Source organism: Diabrotica undecimpunctata, chromosome 8 (genome assembly GCF_040954645.1).
Source record: "Diabrotica undecimpunctata isolate CICGRU chromosome 8, icDiaUnde3, whole genome shotgun sequence".
NCBI classification, from domain to species: Eukaryota; Metazoa; Arthropoda; class Insecta; order Coleoptera; family Chrysomelidae; genus Diabrotica; species Diabrotica undecimpunctata.
This window is the reverse complement of record NC_092810.1, coordinates 104,483,298-104,505,917: the sequence shown is the minus strand read 5'-3', so window position 1 is coordinate 104,505,917 and position 22,620 is coordinate 104,483,298. Positions and strand designations below refer to the sequence as shown.

The 22,620-nt window shown below is 33.8% G+C and overlaps 1 protein-coding gene across 1 annotated transcript in view; it reads right to left on the bottom strand.

Moving 5' to 3' along the window:
* LOC140448507 (uncharacterized protein KIAA0825 homolog) overlaps window positions 1-22,620 on the bottom strand; it is a 59,143-nt gene that overhangs the window by 5,739 nt on the left and 30,784 nt on the right. Inside the window, exons 7-9 of the mRNA XM_072541590.1 lie at window positions 16,213-16,521; window positions 14,257-14,534; window positions 3,393-3,735 (exon numbers count right to left, since the gene is read on the bottom strand). Of these exons, the coding sequence (XP_072397691.1) occupies window positions 3,393-3,735; window positions 14,257-14,534; window positions 16,213-16,521 (930 nt within the window). The remainder of the gene's footprint in view (window positions 1-3,392; window positions 3,736-14,256; window positions 14,535-16,212; window positions 16,522-22,620) is intronic.

Sequence of the window (22,620 nt, the reverse complement as noted above, 5' to 3'; positions counted from 1 at the left end):
TGCGTGACCGAGCACACAAAAATCCGCACATCTGTCCGGAACATACTTTTGAAACATAAGTCCGAAGTCAAGTCAAATAATAAATTCAATTAGTCATAGGGAGAAAAGCTCATCTGGCTATCCCTAAAATTAGGTTTCCTAACGACACAAAGTAAAACACAGGATGTCCCATTACCCAGGACATCCAAAGTAACGTTCAGTGCAAACGCCTTCCCATTCGTTATGTCCTGCGATGAGGAGGGGTGGTTCGTTATAGCTTGGTGGTCAGAAAGGTACCGCTTCATTAAGGAGTGTGACCGGTTTGGTCTTCGGACATGTGGGTCCCACTGATCCATTGGAACACATATGTCACTCGGAGCTGGGGTTTGTACAAATTATGTGTGTGTGTTATAACTTCTTCTTATAGTGCCGTGCACCTATAGTGCATTGTCGAATTATCTTAAGGCCAGACGTCTGTCTTTTGCGGCATGCAAAAGATCGCCAGTGTTATTTATGCCTCTCCAGTTCTTTATGTTCCGTAGCCACGACATTTGTTTGCGACCTACTCCTCTGTTGCCTTCAATCTTTCCCTGGATGATTAGTTGAGGGATTGCGTATTTTTTTCCTCTCAGAATATGGCCGACGTATCCAATTTTTCGTACCTTGATCAAATTGAGTAGTTCTCTCTCAGTATTTGCCTTTCTTAACACTTCCTCGTTTCTCACCCTATCTGTCCATGGTGTGCGGAACATTCTTCGCAACGTCCACATTTCGAAGGCCTCCAACTTATTAATGAAAGGTACTCTTAACGTCCATGTTTCCATGCCGTATAACAATATGGACCATACATAGCATTTAACCATACTGTAGCGGAGATTAAAGGAGAGATTGCAGCTACATAGTAGCGGTTTAAATTTGATAAAAGCTTGTCTTCCTTTTTCGGTACGGCATTTTATTTCTTGTTGAGGATCCCATTGGTCATTCATCATCATTCCCAAGTATTTAAATGTTTTCACTTGATCGACTGGAGCATTATCTACTTGCAGTTGTAAAGTTCGTGTTTTCTTATTGCCATGCATTTAGTTTTTCCAGCATTTATCTTCAAGCCATATATTTTTCCTACGGTGTTTATTTTCGGCGTAACGAATGTTATTTATCGGGAACCCGTTTACCTTTATTCCACACTCAGAGCCTTCCAGTGCCTCTGCAAAAATGTTCTACACATAGAGATTGAAGAGCATAGGAGACAAAATACACCCCTGTCGCACCCCTTTTAAAATTTCAAATTCTTCTGTGTTGGTTGATTTGTTCAAACTCACTCGTGCTTTTTGATTCCAATAGAGATTCTGGATAACTCTTATATCTTTCTCGTCAATGTTAGCGTTGTGTAGCATTTTTACCATTGCATCATGTTTTACGGTGTAAAACGCTTTTTTATAATCGAGGAATGTTATGACTATATCCTTTCGTTGATCCATGCAGTTTTGTACAAGCGTATTCAAGCAGAAATCTGATTCACGTGTACCCAGTCCTTGAAATCAAGTTGTGTCTCACCGCTTAGATCTTCCAGTTTTTTGAACATTCTTGTGTGAACGATGCGAAGAAACACCTTAAGCAAGTGGCTCATTAAACTTATCAGTCTGTGGTCTTTGCATTTTGTCGCTCTTTGTGATTTTTTTGGAAAGTTCGAGGTCGTTCGTTTATAGGATTTTGATTAATTTTCTGTGACTGTTTTCTATCATTTTTCCTATCAATGATAATAAAGTCAATAATTAATTTTGTGTCCTCTAAATGTTTTGAAGGTAATAAAATTTTGCATGCAATAAAAATTATCTATCCATGCATTTGGTTTAATCAGAGAGTTGAGTTACAGCCTACATGAGCGAAACAACGAGCAGAATTAAAAGATTGAATCAGGTGAAAAGTGAAAAGATGAAACTTACAGATCGAAAAAAGAAGTGAATTGATAAGAGATAATAGAAGTTGTAACAATATAACAACATAACAATATAACCAATGTATACTAATGGACAAATTTTACAATAATGCTTTGTAAAAGAAAATTAAAAATGATTTCGCCAAAGTTAAAGGGATGCAGCATCGGCATTATTACTACGCCCAGTACATAAAAGATAGAATTGGAGAAACCATATTATTCATTTTAATATGTTCATTTAGTTTTGATTTAACATACAATAAAAGATAATACTTTTCACACAATCGAAATAAGTGTGAGGACAAATCAAAAGTCAGTAAAAACATGTTTTAAGAGCGTAGGCGCAAAATTTCGGGCCAATGCTTTATAAATGCAATCATTTTTTTCGAATCCTGAGAAAACTAACAAATATTTTTGAAAAATTTAAACGCAGAATTAAAGATTACATTATTACCGATGGCTGAAAGTCCCTTAGAATAAACAAAAAGTTTTTTTGAATGAGATATTTAAAATTAAAAATCACACTAAATTTTCTCTTTTTTTACCCCTGTAACTTATTAAAATAAACATTATAGAAGTTTTCAGGGATTTTTGGCCCTCAGTAATAATGTATTCTTTCATTCGGCGTTTAAATTTTTCAAAAATACTTATTAGTTTTTTAGGATTCGAAAAAAATGAATGCATTTAAAAAAAGCATTGATACGCTCTTGATTTTTTTTAATCAACAGAACTGTATAGTGTATTATTTATGGTAAGGATATATCTTTCTTTTATTCATCTGATGTTATATGCTAATGTTTCGTGAATATATTTATAAATGAATGTATTTATAAATGAATGGAATGTTATTCAGCAGTGAATAAACTATTACCTAGTCTGCAGTTTGAAGGTAAAGACATACGGGGTCAGAGTTACGAGAATGGATCGAACATGGAAAGGAAAAATATAGGGCTTCAAAAACTCATTCTTGATATAAATTATAGAGTATTATATGTGCCTTGTGCACCTCATACATTAAATCTGGTCGTTATTGATACTGCCAGGTCTAGTGGTGAAATTTCTTGTTTTTTGATATGGTACAAGAGGTTTATAATTACTTTTCTGCGTTCCCATATCGATTGAATTTACTAACAGAGCACTTAAAAAGTCTAACTTTAAAACCGTTAAATGAAACAAGGTGGGATAGTCGTATTAATGCTATTAGACCTCTAAACTAAGAGTTAAAGAACATTATTATTGCATTCACTGCCTTAATTGAAGAACCCACCAGAGGCACGAAAAGAACATATTTCCCGTAATTCGAATTATAATTGTCTGGCTGAGCAATCTGCGGGAATGGTTTCAATTGTATCTTTCAGTATGGCAGTGTCTGAAGTTAAAATATTGCAGACTAGCAGCCTTCAAAAGAGAAGTTAAATGCAAAATTCTCAGCGTTATAAAAGTAATAGGTTTTCAAATTAAAATAAGAATTACTAACCTTTAAATTATTTCTACCAGTAGGTGCACCCAAAATTTCACTAACCACTACTTCCGCAAGATGTTGGTTAGCTTCTAACCTAGTAGATATACTTCCTTGCCCTTCCGTAACTTTACTGTTGCATTTAATCTGCTCCAAAAATTCTTCAATTTGATTGGTATGTTTATTATCTTCATCTATGCTACATAAACATTCAGCTGTAGCTAGAGCTATAGCTTCGGGAGAACTGTTTGCATTGTCTGTGCCTACGCTCACGACGGATTGTTGTCTAGAATTTGTTGCTTCTGTGTTTTCATCTATTCGTACTTCTTTTTTAACCTCTTGAGATTTCTTTAGCAAATGGCTAAAATAATCAAAATTATATTGTATAATTAGATATTTTTTATTATTAAATTATATTGTAAAAGTAGATAGATATAGCATCAGATACGCGGATGACACGGTGGTATTCGCTGACAGTTATGAAGCCCTCCAGGAGTTAATGAATAGAATCAAAGAAGTTAGTCAGAGATACGGACTTTCACTGAACATTAAGAAAACAAAATGTACGATAATCTCTAAGAAGGAACAGCAAATTTAAAGAATAAGTGTGAATGGTCAAACAATAGAAAGAGTAAAAACAGACACCTACCCTGGTAAGAACAATGAAAATTGGGTCCATTCGCTAGAAATAAAATCTAGGATAGAGGTAGCAAGATCTGCATTTCAAAAAATGGCTAAGCTATTCAAATGCAACGATTTATGAGTACCAATAAAAATCCGGTTACTACGATGTTATATCTTTCTTATCGTATGGAATTGAGTCCTGGAATCTCACAGACGCTACCTGTAAGAAAATTGAGGCTTTCGAAATGTGGCTTTATCGTAGAATCCTAAAGATAGCCTAACCACGTTACTAACCAGGACGTTTTATTAAGAATGCAAAAAGGAAAAGAGTGGTTAACCACAATAAAAACAGTCAAAATGAAATACCTCGGTCACATCATGAGGAGCAGCGAAAGATATTGGTTGCTGCAATTAATTCTTTAAAGAAAAGTAGAAGAAAAACGAGAACCAGGAAGGCGAAGAATTTCCTGGCTAAAAAATCTACATACGTGGTTGAACACAACAACCACAAATCTTGTCAGAACCGCAGTTTGCAAAATACAGATGGCTATGATGGTCGCCAACATTCGAAACGGATAGGCCCTACAAGAAGAATAAGATATTTTTTTAAATCCACAAGGAGACTAAATTCCTGTAGTTTATACAGTCTGGGCCAAAATTAACCGGCCACCTTAAAAATTGGTAATTTTTGATGTCTTATATCTCCTAAACCTGTTGTCCGATTTAAGTGATTTTTTTATTATGTTATAGCCTTATTCTTTGACAATATCATTATAATAATATGGTTGCTAAATAGGTGAATTTTTATTGTATACCGGGTGTACGAATTAAACTGTGTTTTTTTCTTAAAGTTTGCATCACCCTGTGGAATATTCTAGCATTTATAAAATATTGAAATTAAAACCTGACTATAGCCTCATGTTTTCTCAATATTTTGTTTTTCGATTCACTCGCTTATGTTGGATAATACAAAAGTTAGGTAGTTTAACAACTAGCCATATTTTTCATCAATACAGACGATTTAACTCACCAGCAAAATAATTAACCTCACCACCTTTATTATTGTTTTGTTTACATTACATGTGACAGTTTGTTTCCTTAATTTGTATCATCGAAGGATTTTTGACATATAGTCGCTGTACGACATTGTTGCAAATCTTTTTCGGTGCTAATAACAATTCTTGAACAATTCGTAATTAAAATTAAATTTGTAATTCAAATTAACAATTAAAATTGTAATTTTATATCATTGTGAGCGAATATTGTTAAAGTTGAAATTTTAGTGCTTATTTATTGTTTGTGATTTTAAAAATGCCACTCGTTCCAACTGATGCTGCTAGGGCAGTGGCTTTAGTTGATGCTGGTTACAGTCAACGTCATATCGCTGGTATACTCGATGTACCCAGAACTACGGTACAAGATGCCATCAGACGATTTCGGGAGATAGGATCGTATAACCGCAGGCCAGGTCAAGGCCAAAAACGATGCAACTCAGTTCGAGATGACCACTTCGTTTTCACTAAAGTATTAAGAAATCGCTTTTGCACCGCTCCTGAAGCTCGTTTTCGTCCAGCTCGCGCACCACAACTGCTCCCACAACACCGTAGGGTTAGACTTCATTTTGCGCGAGAATATGCTAACTGGACTATGGCGGAATGGAAGAATATACCGTTCTCAGATGAGAGCAGAATAGCTCTAAAAGGTCCAGATGGACGCCAACGTGTCTATAGGCGTCAAAATGAAAGGTTTGCTGCATGCGCCATAACCGAAACAGTGGCTTACCGAGGAGGGTCAATAATAATTTGGGGAGGTATTTCTTACGGAGCGCGTACTGATTTTGTGTTCGGTAGAGGCAGTGTGAATGCCCAAGTATACGTGCAAGAAGTTCTCCAAGACCATGTCATGCCTTTTGCACCATTCATTGGTGATAACTTCAGACTAATGCATGACAATGCACGTTGCCATACAGCAAGATCTACCCGTGAGTACCTTAATGAGGTCGGGATTCAAGTTCTACCATGGCCAGCACACAGTCCCGATCTTAACCCAATTGAGCATATTGGGGACAACCTCTAGAGACGGGTAAGAGCAAGAGTACCAGCCACTGCATCCTTTGAAGAGCTGAAGACAGCTGCGGTAGAGGAGTGGCACAATATTCCCTAATCTGATATCCAGGATATCATGAATGGATTGCCGAACCGGCTCAAAGAAGTTCTAAGGGCTAGAGGCGGCAACACCCATTATTGATACCCAATTTTTTTTATTAGACTTTGATTTCCAAATTATTGTTAATTTGAATTTTATTCGAAGATTTTATTCATTGGATTTTTACTGTAACAAATAACTTTTTTTCAAAAAGACTATTTTTTCTCTTCCGCTGAGATAAAAATTGATAAAAAACATGTCTAGTTGTTAAAGCACCTAACTTTTGTATTATCCAACATAAGTGAATAAATCAAAAAGCAAAATGTTGAGAAAGCATGAGGCTATAGTTACGATTTAATTTCAGTATTGTACAAATGCTAGAATATTCCAAATGGTGATGCAAACTTTAAGAAAAAAACACAGTTTGATTCGTACACCCGATATACAATGAAAATTTACCTGTTTAGCAACAATATTATTATAAAGATATTGTCAAGGAATAAGGCTATAACATATTAAAAAAATCACCTAAATCGGACAACAGGTTTAGGAGATATAAGAAATCAAAAATTACCCATTTTTAAGGTGGCCGGTTAATTTTGGCCCAGAGTGTATTTCATATTTTTTATAACATGTATCACAAAAAAGTCGGTCAGATAGCCAAGCGGGCTAGGCGGCCGATTCTTATTTGCTTCACTGTCGAATGGTTCAGTGGATGTGGGTTTGAACCCCAGCTCGGTGTAGAAAAAAATAAAAAAGGCTAACGCAGCAGTTTAAAATTCTAGATGAATCTGCGGCTTAGACTAGAATATGCTGGTGTCTGATCGGCCTATGGTGGAGCAGTACGGCAAGAGATAAGGGCTTGCGGCTCGGTGATACTCCTCCATAGATCCCTACCGGAAGGGCGTGGCGCCTAAATACCGGTATATATATACATATATATATATATATATATATATATATATATATATATATATATATATATATATATATATATATATATATATATCACAAAAAATTTTTATTTAAAAAATTTCCTTTATAAAAGGTATAATAATAAAAAACCCTATCGGGCTACATTACAGAACGATTTCGGTATAACTATTTCATATTCAGTGCTATCTGGATGTACCGGGAGGTCCAATAAGCCGATCTCTCGGCTATATATCAGAAACTGTTCATGTTATAACTTTAGGAGAAACAATTTCAGTAAAAGTGGCCAAGAGAAATCGCTGGAATTATACCAAGTGTTAAATAAGTAAACTAGAAAGAGGCCTAAATTCAACACAAAGTTGTTCAAGTACTTTTTTTATTTTTTCAAATAAAGGGTGGGGGAGAGTGGGAAAGTATTTGTGGATAAATACGTATAACTTTGGTTTGGATCAACCAATTTTAACGAAATTAGTGTCATTGGAAAGAGTGTGGATGACTTAATTTACATATACTATAAAACAGTTGTATTTAGTTTTAATTGTTATGGGTAGAGGGTACTTTCGAATAGAAAAAATTAAAATTTGTTTTTGTTCAAAATATTTAATTAGAACACCTATTTATTGTAAATTATAATAGAACTGGATTAAATTCGTAACAATATGGTGCAAACCGCATGTTAATAGCTTTTGTCGCACTCGATATACGAATAAAAACGCATAAACATAAGTAATTATAGTATTGATTCACCCTTTATTATAACTTAAAATTAAATATATGAAAGATCATACACATATCACGATAATTAAAACTTAATGTCCAATTAAATGTTCAAATTGTTTTCCATCGTTGTCCACACAAAGATGTAATCTTTCGCGCGTAGACATAACAGCTGCTTCAATCTCAGCTGTTGATATACTATTTATTGCGTTTATAATGCGCTGTTTCATGTCGTCTCGCGTGGTTAGTCGAGTTTGGTACACTAAGTCCTTCAATCTTCCCCACAGATAAAAGTCCAGACATGTTAAGTCTGGAGCTCTAGCTGGCTATGAAAATATACTTCTCCTTCCAATCCAATTATTTGGATAACTTGTATACAAATAATCTCGAACTCGCCTGGAAAAGTGCGCAGGACACCCGTCATGTTGTAATATCATATATCTTCTTGTTTGTAAGGAAATATCGTCCAATAAAATAGGCAACTGATTTTACAGAAAATCCAAATATGTTTCGCCATTTAAAGTTCTATCAAAGAAATATGGACCTACGATCTTTCCATCAACTATACCACACCAAAGACCACAAAGAGAGAAATATGGACCTACGATCTTTCCATCAACTATACCACTCCATCTACCCTGAACCTGCACCTCATGTATCCAGTGCGGATTTTCTTCAAACAATAATGCATATTATGCAGATTAACACCACCCGCACTATTAAACGTAGCCTCGTCTGTCCACAAAATCTTTGACATGATATGCGGTTGTTCTTCTAGCAGACCTAACATCCAGTTGCAGTAATCCAGCCTTGCATCAAAATCTCTCTTATGTAAAGCTTGGTGGAGAACTACATGATAAGGATGCAGTCTAAAAAAACAGAACAACAAATATTGGTGAAAAATAAACCACTATATTTACTAAAACTCAAAAAATCTTAAAAAGTCTACAATTGTTTCACAAGATAAATCGGGCATAAAGTATTTTTAAGAAATGGATAAAAGGATAAAAGCGCCGTGTTGCCGTTTTTATCGTTATAAAAAACCAACCTGTGATGTTGTAAAATTCTTAGAACAGTAGTTTTGTGTATGTTTAATTCTATAGAGATTTGCCGACTACTTATATGTGGTTTCTGTTGAATTAAAGCAAGAACATTGATTGAATTATCCTCGGTCACACCTCTACTACGTCGTTTAAAACAAGGACGATGAAAACTACCAGTTTCTCTTAACCTTCTTGCCTTTCTTTCAAATACTTCTGTGCCATAATGTCTCCTATCAGGATATCTTATAGAATATATACGTGAGGCAATAGCGGCATTTTGGCGACATTCGAAATAAACTCCAATCATATCATACAATTGTGCATTTGATATACTCATCATGAATTATTAGTACTGATAATTAATTACTAATATTACTAATATTAATATCTATTGAAAAAAGTGCAATCTTCAATTCGAATTATAATATAACACTTCATAACAATGTTTTGACTGCTGTCAATAAATAAACAATATGAACTCCCCGGTAAATTCATTGTCGTAGCCTACTTAGTTTCTTCTTTCTTAGCGTACTTCTTCTCCATTCGTCTGGCATTTGTCCAACTTTCATTATTCTATTAGATAGACCTGTTAACCAATTTGTCCCTGTCTCTCCTAATGTTTTCCACACTTCCGAGGAATATCATCTGGTCCAACCGCTTTTCCTTTCTTTATTTTTTGAATTGCTTGAGCCACTCTTTCGTTTGTTCTTTAGTTCATCATTGCTGTTAGGGGAGACCGGGACTGGTTGTCATAGATTCGCCTATTACATTTTTTTTTTAAGATTAGTATTACTTGTTTTGAAAAGTGCGCATTACCGTAAGATAAAGTGAACATTACTTCAATATTCCCTTTTTTTCCAGATCTCTAGATGTATTGCAACATACTCATATAAAATAATAAGAGTAGCTCTACAACCTATGTCAATTTACCCCGTGATTGAGACAAAGTGTCATAGACCTTGGGGTAGGTTGGCATATAGATATAAAACATAACTACACTTGAGAAATATGCAAAGGAACAGTAATAAATAATAGGTAGGTATATAAAATAATCTTCTTCTTCTTTGTGTGCCGTGCTTGTATTCAAGCGTTGGCTATCGTCATATTGACAAGCTGATGAAATGATTCTCGGTCGGCAGCTAGATGAATCAGTTCCTCGACCGTTCGACCTGTCCATTGTCTAATGTTACGCAGCCAGGACAGTTGTTTTCTTCCGACCCAACGTTTTCCTTCGATTTGCCTGATGCCCTGAATGATTAACCGGAGTAAGCGATATCTAGGTCCTCTCATTATATGACCGAAGTATTGGACCTTTCTCATTTTGATAATGTTGATCAATTCTCGCTCTTTGTGCACGTTTTCTAGCACGCGTTCGTTAGATATGTGTGCTGTCCACGGGATTCTGAGCATGCGACGGTAACACAACTCAAACGCTTCTAATTTGTTGAGATTTTTTATTTTTGTTGTCCAGGTTTCACATCCATACGGATGTGAAATAAAGTGGACCAGACGTACCACTTCAATACTCTTAGACGTGTGGTCAACGACAGACTTCTACTACACAATACAGAACGCCAGTTAATAAAGTATATATAAAATAATAGAAGCCGAAAAAATGTAGGTAAATATATTTATTAAGAAGGTATGAATTCAAACAACTTTAATTTTTTTTAATTAATAAAATAATTAGAAATCTGTATTTAGAAATACTGTTAGTATTTATCACAATTGCAGTTCTGACATCCATATGGCACATTTTAAAATGTGCTAAAAATTTGCATTCAATGCATTCGATCCACTGTTCTCCAGGGCGACTATTGGAATGTGGCTCGATGCAAACTAGACAGAAAGCATTATCCTGGTCTGAGTCTTCATCTTAAGATGCTGTTAATGGACGCTTCTTCTTTATTTTTCTCTTGAACAAATCTTTTTTGGCATTATTAACCGTCGTTTTGGTTGAAGTGGAAGCAGAGATTTTTGAGATTCTTTTATCTTTTCTAGCAGTAACTGCTGCCTTCTTCTCCTGTGCTGCCATTTTTTCATCTTCTAAAGCTTTTTTGATTGGTGTGTCTGTGAGAATTACGGTGGAACGGCTTTTTCTTCCTCCTTTGGCATTTGTTTTTATGTTGACAGCTTTAGGAAATGGTTTTAAGTTTGTTAATAAATTGTTGATGGAAGGGCAGAGGCACCGTCAGAAAATTATTTAGCTGATGTATGGTTAACATATGATATAGGCGTAGTTGCTGATACTGCACGGTAGAATTTGGTAGTTGGCATTGTATTGTATGTTGTAGTGACAAACAATAACACTGGTTTTTCTTTTAAACATATTACGTTGTGTATAAAATGCTCTACAAATTTTATAAAATGTGTCTCGGCCAACCATCCCCAGGGATTCGCATCACCTATACTGGCAGGTGAATGACTTCGAACAAAATGCACTCGATAGTTTTTCCTAGGAAATATGAAATACGGAGGAATTAAATTGCCTGACGCTGAAACAGCAATGGCCAGTGTCACTAGGGTACCTCGTTCTGCAGATGTTATTCTGCCAATTTGTTTAAATCCTGTACAAGACACTTCTTTATCCGGTTTCTGCACGGTGATGATACCGGTTTCATCCATGTTACATATGTCACAGGCAGTTAATTTCAACTGGTCTAAAACTGTTTTTTAAGATTTTATAATAACTGAATAAATAACTGCAATAACCTCGACAGCTGAAATTTTACCAGATGAGAGAATTTGTGTTCCTGACGCTTTTCTCATCTCTATGAGAAATCAAACAGATCGTTGGAATACCGCCTGGCAAACTTTTTGCGACCACTCAACAACACAATACGTGCATATACAACCACACATCCCTAATTCCAGATGGTTTAAGAATTTCAATACCGCTCGTAAATATACAACAACTTTAATAAGATTGAGATTTGGCCACGCTTGTTATCCTGTTCATCTTGCTCAAATCAAAATATATAATTCAGACTTATGCGAAACTTGTCAAGAATAAGGAGATCTTAACCACATCTTTTTTAAGTGTTCCAAATATCTTCAGCATTCAGGATCTCTTTTAAACAACTTGCAAACTCTAAAAATATTTCCTTCATATCAAATAAATAACCTGTTAGCTACTAATAATAAAAAAGTTTATGATTGTTTGATTAAATTTATACATAGTGCAAATGTGTGTCTGTAGTCAATCTCAGCTAAGCTCGTTAACCTTTGTTCTAACCCAATTGTTTATTTACCTTTCTTTCCGTGACCTATTGCTAGTAATGTCTTAAACAAATGTCCTGATGGGTCCCTGGACAAGAAGTGAGTATCCCTGTTGTTCCTTATATTTGTTTTTTCTTGATATAATTTTCTCTTTTTGTTTGATTCAGTTATAGGGATTTTATGAGGTTTTTTGACTCGAATAGATACACTTTTTGCACTAGCAATTAATAGTATAGATTATACACTTATGTATGTATACACTGTATAATGTACACTTATGTATGCACTTGTGTGTATATGCATACACTTTTTTTTTTCTTTAGTAATAATTATATCAGAATATTGACTGTACACAAACACAAACACTGTACACTGTACATTACACAAATGTAATTGGCTAAATAGCTAAGTGCTAAAGCCACAAAAAAAAAAAAAAAAGATTTTTAAAAAATTGTGACACATGGTGGTCATTAAAACTTGAAGCTCTGACTTGGCTAGTAGCCTCTGGGAGTTCTGATGAATAATGTCTGTTGTCGTTTTAAGAACGAAGTAAACCAATCAGGTCCTGCCAATTATAATTATAATTAATATAAGGAATATAATATAATGTGTAAAAAATTACCTGAATTACCTGAAATTACATTATTGACATAAAATAAAAAAAATATATGTTGATTTTTCGGGATTTTCCGAGACATCCGGGGGGATGTGGTGGGGTGAAAATTATGTCACCATTATTAATACTGCCTCAGACTATTCCAGCCAAATTAAAAGAAAAGTAAGTTTTTACGGTGAATTTCAAATGGACTCAATTTTTCCGAGGTTTCCCATATTTCCCGGCCAGTGAAATATATGAAGCCATATGAATAACTATGTAGTTATTCATATTCCGACGAGTTACCCCAGATTTAAAAAAAAGAGGAATCTAGCTGCAATGGAAGTCGAGATAATGTAAATTTTTCCTACGTGTTTCAATTTGAAGTTCCAATCTCTAAAAAAAACGGAGCTGAAACAGTTATCCCCTCCACTTTCCGATGTCGATCTTTCGAAAGTAACTTCGTTTCGAAAAATTTAATGAATTTTATAGCTGTAAGTTTCAATATAAAGTTTAGATTTTCATTCAAAATTTGTGCAAATTAACTTTACTTCTTAATGTTTATGAACAATGGAGATATGATTTTTTTAAAAATAGTCCCTAACTTCGTTCCTATCGGTCATAAGTTTTTTTTTAATATGAGTTTTTTTACCAGCTATCCAATGGTTGTACTTGAAAAATATAAAAGTTATTATAATTGTTTATGAGTAAAAAACATACCCCTTCTTCAAACGTTTATTTTGTAAATAATTTCGATGAAAACGCAATATGCATTTAACATCTAAGATAGTTTATTAAGATATCATTAATAGAGCAAGTTCAATAGTTTCAATATTTAGCCTCAGGGATAAACAAATTAAATAAGTTTTGAATTATTTGACCGATCGGGGGGAAATTTCGCACAAATTTAAAAGACGGTAATTCCTCGATGTTCAAATGTGTTAATAACAGTTTATTTTGTTAATAAAAAAATTAATAAAATTTATAAATAAGTGCAAGAAAACTGGTTTTTTGCAAATATCTCTGTAAATTATTTATCAATTTTAATGTAAAAAACTGGAAAATAAAGATATTCTTGATATAAAAACTGATATAAATATTGTTTATGTAAAATATAAGGGAAGACACTTATAGACACAAAAAAACAAATTGTGACCATAAATTATTGTTTAAAAAAAACGCAAGGTAAAAATACGAGTACTTTTTCATCTATTCATCTAGTAACCCCCACCTATGTCTTAAAAGCTTCAGAAATCTGCGAACAATTTTGCCGTGAAATCGATGATTTTTGCATAAGCAGACTGGGCTATTATGTCTATATTATACTTATCTAATTTAGTTAGCAAGTTTGGTAGGGTCTGTCGATACAATGTTCGGATGTTCCAAGTAGAAATCTACAAATCGTGCTTCTTTTTCTAGCGTGGTCGTCATCCTTATTAGTCCGGCTTTTTTTCTCAAACATTTAGAACTAAACTGTTATTAATATTTAAAATGTGTTAGTATTGTTTGTTACTACAGAATGGTTACTTTTTAATATTATCAGTTTAATATTTACTGAGAAAACAGTGTCTGCTATCTAAGTAAAAATATGTGATATTTTTATAACCTGTATAAAGCGCAGACCAGAATTTGTATCAAAGTCGAGTTGTTCAGTGGAACAATATCGGTCAGTATCGACTCTTGTAATATAGAGGATATTCTGTAGAGAGCAGGATTCACGCAATCCCAGAAATGACTAAAGCACGCCAAAATGAGGGACATTGCTTGATACATAGTTGCTTCAGTTTGAATGGCGTTTATAACGGTATCTGTGGCTAGCGGTATAATTGGGGAGGCAAAATTTAAAATAGCCTCGTACCACGGTGGTCGTATTTGGTTCCATACCTAAAACACAAAATTAAATAGATATTCATAAACAAAACTATTAAAATACATAACTGATAAATATAAGATTAAATTACCTAAAAAGAATAAAAAAATGATGGAGAATGCAAAGTAGGTGTTAAAAAAAGAAAATAAAATTAAGACAAAAAAAATAAAGGAATCAATAATAACAAAATAAATAAACCAACAAAACATAAAAAAATAAAATCCATAATTCAGTAATATATATATATATATATATATATATATATATATATATATATATATATATATATTTATTTAACGTGATTGATTCTACTAAAAAACAATTTATAAATATGTTGGAAATATCGGGTATGTGGTCTATATTAAAAAAAAAAAAATCTTGTTTTTTCTAAAGCTGAATATTTCGCCATTTATTTAATAGCTTCATCGGGAGTAACTGTAAAAAACAAACATTTCAAAAACACTGACGTACACTTAGATTTACAATACTTACAGAAATTAAAAGATTATACACATAAATAAAATTGAATATTAAAATGACATTATTGTTGATGAAACTGTACATTTAATAAAATGCATGTTAAACTTTAAAATATCTTTGAGCACGTTCGTTAACAATAAATAAGATGGAACAAGTAAAAATTATTTCAAAATGCAAAAAATGACAATGTAAGAAAACATTAGAGGAATAGTATTTCTTTAATTAATCATTAAGGCTAGTTAGTATGATTAATCATTAAGGTGAGTGTAGTCATTGTTTAAATTAAACAATGGTGTAGTTTTAAATTTTGTTTAATATATTGCAATATATGTTGCTTAATTGCCCCGTGTCTGTTTTATAATTTAAAGTTTGTTTATTTTTGTTAATGTGGTACATCTCCAAAAATAACCTACTTTTGTAATTTTCACTCTGTGCCAAAATACGAGCATTGTTGTAGTCTAACAGATGACCGGTGTTTTTGTAGTGCTCGACAACTGCGCAAGAATTTTTTCCTAAGCGGCAATCACTTTTATGCTGTGTGATACGTTGTTTTAGTCACTGCGATGTATGGCCAATGTAGCTTTTTTCACATCCTAGACACGGTATTTCATATACTACATTACTCCTATATAAGGTTGGTACTGGGTCTTTAATTTTAGAAAAAAGTTGTTTGCTATTTATGGTATTGTATTTAGCTATATTAATATTGGAAACATCTTTAAATATGGATACGACAGACTGAGTTAGGCCGTTAATAAAGGGGTTTTTTGTATTTGATTGACTCATTGTTAGAGTCAAGGACAGGACCATCATAGAAATTACTGCTGTAAATGAGTTTTTTTAAAATATGTTTAGGATAGCCGTTGTTTAGAAAAATTTTGTATTTTGAATGAATGTGACTCCTTAACGCCACATTCTGGGAAAGGCCCGATGGCAGAAGGTTAGTTGGTCGCCCAAGAAAGAGATGGAAGGACGCAGTAGCCAGTGATCTACGCAAAATGGGAATACAGCAATGGGAAATAGCTGCTCAGGACTGACAACAGTGGAGGGAAATAGTAAACGCGGCCAAGACTCACATATAGTTGTAGAGTCAAATGATGATGATGATGACATACGTATACATGGAAACAAAAATAAAGTAAATCAAAATGTACTATACAAATTAATATAATTTTGTTCATTATGCTTTTTAAAATTTGTAATTTTACCTACATGTCTCCTTTCCAGACTGTTGGACCAATCAGGCTGTAGTATGATTACCGGCAATAAAATATCAATTAATTCTTGTTTATTTCCGACAAACAACAAGATCTCGGTAGATGAAAGAATAATGTTGTAATAATGTATTTGTTGAAGATAAGTAGATGATGTGTTGTCATCTTTGCAGGATCCTTCCTCATTACATAAGAAAGCTGTACACTTTGTGTTTTTGCACACTGGTTTTTCCATTTTTTCCTTAAATTGACTTGATGTGGCTTTAAGTGTTAACTGGAGGATCCTGTATTTGTTCATGCATAAAATCTAAAAAATAATATACAGAAACGAGTTATAAAAATATAATATAGCGATTTAAAATAAAAAACACAAATCAAAATCCAAATATTATTTATAAATATATATAAAAAATATGAGATAGTATAACAGGTGTAAGAATCAATATGGCAAACGACAACAATATTAAAGAACGTGGCAACAGAAGTAGCAAAAAATAAAATACACACATATATGCAAGATAATACAGAATATAGATAATATAGAACATAATTTTGGTACCTATTAATGCAACACCAAGTTAAAAAAAATGATTATTTGATCACGTATATCTAATAATAATCTCCTTTTATCTCCCTTATTATTTAACATCTATAGAGAGTTCATAATACGCAGAGTTTTGGATGGGTGGAAGTGAGGAGTAAACCTAGGCCGTGTCAAGATATCTAACTTGCGTTTAGCGGACGAACTACGCTTCTAGCCTCTACTCCAGAAGAAATTACTAACTTAAAAAAAAAACTCGAGGTAGAGAGTATTAGGTAAGTTTAAACTGATTGTTAACCACAACAAAACCAAAATCATGGTTTTACAAAATATTTTACTGAAACTCAAACTATTCCGGGATGTGAGGTAGTTCCCTTTGTGACATATCTTGGAGCTGTAGTTAACAACATAGGCACATGTGAATCCAAAATTCGAAGAGGCATACAACTAGCAAGAGTAGCAATGAGTGTAAACTAAATGGTGTATAGCGTGATCGTCACATTACTATGTCAAATGAGAAGAAACTTGTTTTAAGTCTAATCTTTCTCTTAAGATAGACGGTTTTAAATGTAGACATATAGACGACTGCTTCGAATTCCATGGACGCTTAGCCGCACGAATGTCTCAGTTCTAGATAAAATTAAACCTAATCAACATGTCCCTAGTACTATTTACTAGAGTTGTTTGATCATATTCATCGGAACAATTATGAAATGGAGCGATCGGTGGTCCAAGGAAGGCCACAGAATCAACACCAACAAGGTAAATCTTCATTAGACATTACGAAAAAGCTTCTCAACAAGCAGTATACTGAGACAGTGTATGTAACCGTTGATCCCGATCAGTGGAGAAATATAATTAATTAAACAAATAATTACAACATGTACAAAAAATATACAAAGATAGTAATATTAGTCATTCCTAGTTGGCAAATACAAAAAAAAAACTTTATTATTACCTAGGTATTATAAGGTTAGTGATACAAAAAGCAATTTATTTTAAATTATAATAATTATAAGGTTGCAAAACTTAGGTATGTGTCAGTTGTATGTTATAATTATTGCAATTATTTTAGTCCTTTGCAATTTAGCAATTGTAATCGAGTGCTGTACCATCTGTATTGAATGACTTTCTAAAGTACTAGCAGCCAAAATTGAGCAATAGAAGGAATGTCCAAAAAGGTGACAAGAAGAGTATTCAGCCTTTCAATATTTGGATAGCAAGTAATTCTTCGTAATTCGTTACCATAATCTTTACCAGCTACATCTTCTCCAAATCAAGATCCAAACTCTAAATCACAATGTAATCGCATCTCGCGCCCAAATAGGAATTTTGCTGGTGTTTGGTCCGTTGATTCATTAACAGCAGATATGTAGGCCATTGTGAAGAACGGAAAAACATTCCATTCCATTGAGAGTATCAGGCTGTAGTTCTTGTTTTCTTTATGTCTAGTTTATTACAGATTCCAAGAAATATATTGCTCTCAAAGTACTTTTCTTGGTCACTATGGATCTCCAAAGGCACCCTAAATCGGCTGATGTACCCCTTGATCAACACATCTGCAATAATGGTGGTCTTCTGATCTTAAATTGCCTAGAACTCGATCCACTACATCAAGTAGTTCATCACGACTAACATGCGCTTGCGACCGTCCATCACGACGATTTTAACTTTCTGAATACGAATCGTCAATATCCAAAGCTATTTCTTTAAATAGACTTTTAACATTGTATTGTATCATACAAGCCTTTATTTTTTGGTAGGGTCCGTTACTTGTGGTACAGGTAGTACATTTCTTACGCCAGTCCTTTATATCGTCGGAACTATTCATCCAATAAAACCATTTTCGAATTTTACAAAGGGTGTTCTTTTCACCGACATGTCCTCCTAATGAACTATCATGTAACTAATCAAGTATTTCGGCTATTCTACTTTTTGGTATCATCAACTGTGTTCTCTTCACTCTTTTAACTACTGAGCATATGTTTGATATTCCTTACCAATAAGGTCGACGATTTTCTCCATTCCGTTTTCGAATTTATCTGTAAAACTAAATTTTTTTCTTGTTCTTCTCTGATCTTAGTAGGCATCCACTCCCGTTGACCACCGATGTTATTACCACTGTTGCTTGCGTAAATTTTATTTTGTTGCAGTGGGAACACACTGAACTCACAGTAAGAGAATCAGCGTTCCTGTGGCTAACTTCGGCCCGATTCTCATTAATAAAATCGTATTATTGGAGTCGTTCAATTCATCTGGCTCTCTGACCCTCTAGATTCTTAAACTACTGGTGTATTTCTTAATTAATGTTGTACTTACGATGCTTACATAAACTTCGTACGTGTCCCATTTCATCACAATTTCAGCACCTCATGGTCTCTGTTTTCTTGTATGCAATGACTTTTATTGGATTAAAAAGCTAGTCAAATTTCCCTTTATCTTGACAAGGCATCAACCAGCGTCTTGCGACGAGCTAATCGCAGTATTCACTGCATTTCACGATCAGGAAGATCATCAATAAATATTTGAACAACCAAATCTTCCATCATGTTGTTAGGAGCTGTTTAATAAACATATCGCATTAACCTGACAATATATACCTCATATTCTTAAAGAGCTTTAAGTTGTTTTTGCCTTCCTACCTTGTCTAAAAAACTTCAATTTCCGTGAAAACACCGGCCACGTAGATACGGTATATTTACTACGACGCACTTATTTCGAATGACCAGCGATAACTAAAACATTTCTTGTTGAAGCTCAACAGTTTCTTGTTTGCTTCTTTCCAAGGTGGTAATAGGCATGTTCGTTTAGTTCTACCGGATAATACCGAACGTAGTAAGTAAGCTCTACCAAGTTTGTCTCAGTGCTGCGACCGTCTCACTGTACCTACTTCTCCCTACTCATAGATTTTATACTTGCGATGAGAAAAATCACTCAGATTTACATTATATGTAAAACTGTAATTATTTTGTTGCTTTTTAGAACCTAAAAACTAGTTTTATTCGGAGCTTATATTAAATCTACAATTCGATTATTAGCTCGATTTAAAGTCTTAAATCTTACCTAAAAATTACAGTAACCAATACTTTTGGTAATTTTTCGAAGAAATTAATTACTGATGAATTAGTAAAATTTCCAAGTAAGGATATTTGTATCATTAATTTATAGAATGAATTAGAAATAAATCAACCGTATCGTTTGAAGAACAAAATATGGTTGATTAATACTCAGTAGGTTGAAATGTCAGTTGGCAGTTCAGATTTCTTTTCTAGGTGGCGCTAGTAGTTATCGTCCTGGACAAACTGCGTTTTCACTTAACGTGTCTAGCCTTTTATTAGATTAGCGGACTTATATGTGACGTCACAAATTCGTACTTAATATGTTCCTTTTAGAGAGGAGTTTTTTATCTGGTCATAAGGAACGTGTTTAACATTATTGATTATATGGATTATATGTTATGCATAATATGCAACACTTATAGCAGAGAATAAAGGTGATTTGCAGGGACTCCTATATTTTAGAAGAAAATTTTAAACACTTAAGAATATTGATCTTAGACAAATGTGTAACATAACACCGCCCAACAAAAAAAAATTTGTCTTGCTGCCGAAAAAAAAATCAACTGATTTTGGTTAATTGATGTGTGCTATTTCCAAAAATACAAACCTTTTCTTTGTATCAGCTCTAGTTTTCGGGATACAACATACTCATCAAATACTTAAATATTCTTACATTTCTGTATATTCCACCACTCTAACTGCAACATGTTTTTATAAACCAACTTAACAAATTCTAATACAAATACATACTAATGACTTTTAATTAAAGTGTACTTTTTGGAAATGCCCATAACTTGAAATTAGCCCTAATTGCTTTTTAACTATTGTCCAATAAGTAAATAGTATTTTCTTTGAAACGGCCTTAATAAATTCCTATAAAGTCAACTGCGTTCTATTGTAAAATTTAGTTTGAACCTGAGTTTCGTTGCATAAGTTTGTTTTTGACAACTGAAAACGATGGCTTTTACAAGCAGACGTTGTTGTGTGAATAACCCGGATGTTTTTTGCTACATATGTGGCGAGTACATTATAAAGGAAAATAGAAAACCAGTTTGTGATTTTATAAAAAGGGCATATCAAGCCTATTTTGGTGTTCATTTAGGAGATCAAGATAAATCCTGGGCTCCACATGTAGTGTGCAAAACTTGTCTGGAAAGCTTGCGACAGTGGACGAAAGGACAACGAAAATGTTTAAAGTTTGGTGTACCAATGGTGTGGAGGGAACCAAAAAATAATTTTGACGATTGCTATTTCTGTCTTGTGAATATAAAGGGCATTAATCGTAACAATCGACATACGTGGACATATCCTAACCTGGATTCAGCAATAAGGCCAATTCCACATCAGCTTGAACAGATACCCATTCCAATATTTAGCTGTCTGATTTTAAAGAGGGGTCAACAAGTCCTGAACTCTTTACTCAGGAAGAGCTAACTGATCTTATCAGAGATTTAAACCTTCCAAAGGATTCTTCCGAGTTGCTTGCCTCCAGACTAAAGCAAAAGAATCTTTTTCACCCAGACACCAAAATTACATACTACCGTAATGGAGAAAAAGATCTTTTGCCTTTTTTTTCTCAGCAAAATTATATGGTTTTTTGTAATATTATTAAAGGACTGTTATACAAAATGGTTGTATCGGAATATACTCCAGATCACTGGCGTCTTTTTATCGACAGTTTCAAACGAAGTTTAAAGTGTGTCCTTTTACATAATGGCAACAAATATGCAAGTATATCAATTAGGCATTCTACAAAAATAAAAAAAGAATATAAAACAATTTCGCTGGTGCTAAAAAACATCAAGTATGACCAACATCAGTGGGCGATCTGTGTTGATTTTAAGATGGAGAACTTTCTCCTGGGACAACAATGTGGCTATAAGGCAAAATATCCTTGTTTCCTGTGTCTTCGGTTTAGCAGGGCTAAGGACCAACACTGGAGTAGAAGAAAATGGCATCCCAGAGATGCTTTAGTTCAAGGAGAAGCTAATGTAGTTAACGAAGCATTGGTCGACTAAGAGAAAATAATATTACCTCCGTTATATATTAAACTAGGGCTGATGAAACAATTTGTAAAGGCTCTAGACCAGAATCGTCTAATTTAAATTAATTAACTCCACAGCCACTTAGACCGTTTCCCAGAAAATCTTGGTGACCTTAGTGAGGAACAAGGGGAACGCTTCCACCATGATATCAAAACGATGGAAGAGAGGTATCAGGGGAGATGGGACACTCACATGATGGCGGATTACTGCTGGAGTCTTTTTAAAAGGGACCATCCTTTTAAAGTCTACAAGAAAATTATATAAAAGGAAGTTTTTAGGTGACGCTGAATAGCAGATTTGTGCTGCGATGTTGGTTAGGTTAGATGAAAAGTTAAGTTTTTTTGGCAGATATGTGTGATGATTTTTATAAGTACATTATTGTACAATAAATATCTTACTTTTTATTAGTGTTTTGTTTATTTAATTAGTAGCAGCACTACATATATGTAGCTAGTGCTGCGTTAACTTACCCTATATGTTAGAAATGTGATCTGTTGTATTTCCTGAAAACGATCTGATGGAGCAAATCTGATGGCATTTTTGGATTCAGCAGACCCAAATTACCTAGAAACAGTAAAAAAATTTCCGGCAGCGAACTGTGTGTTTACCAGTGAATGGATCACATAAAAGGATGGATACTAGACAAGAACTGAGTAGAATAAACACGTAAGTAAAATCGGAGAACTCAGTTTAGTAAAAGTAGCACAAGATAAATGACCAAACGTTAAGATTTCAAATGAATACAGTACATATTAAGAACA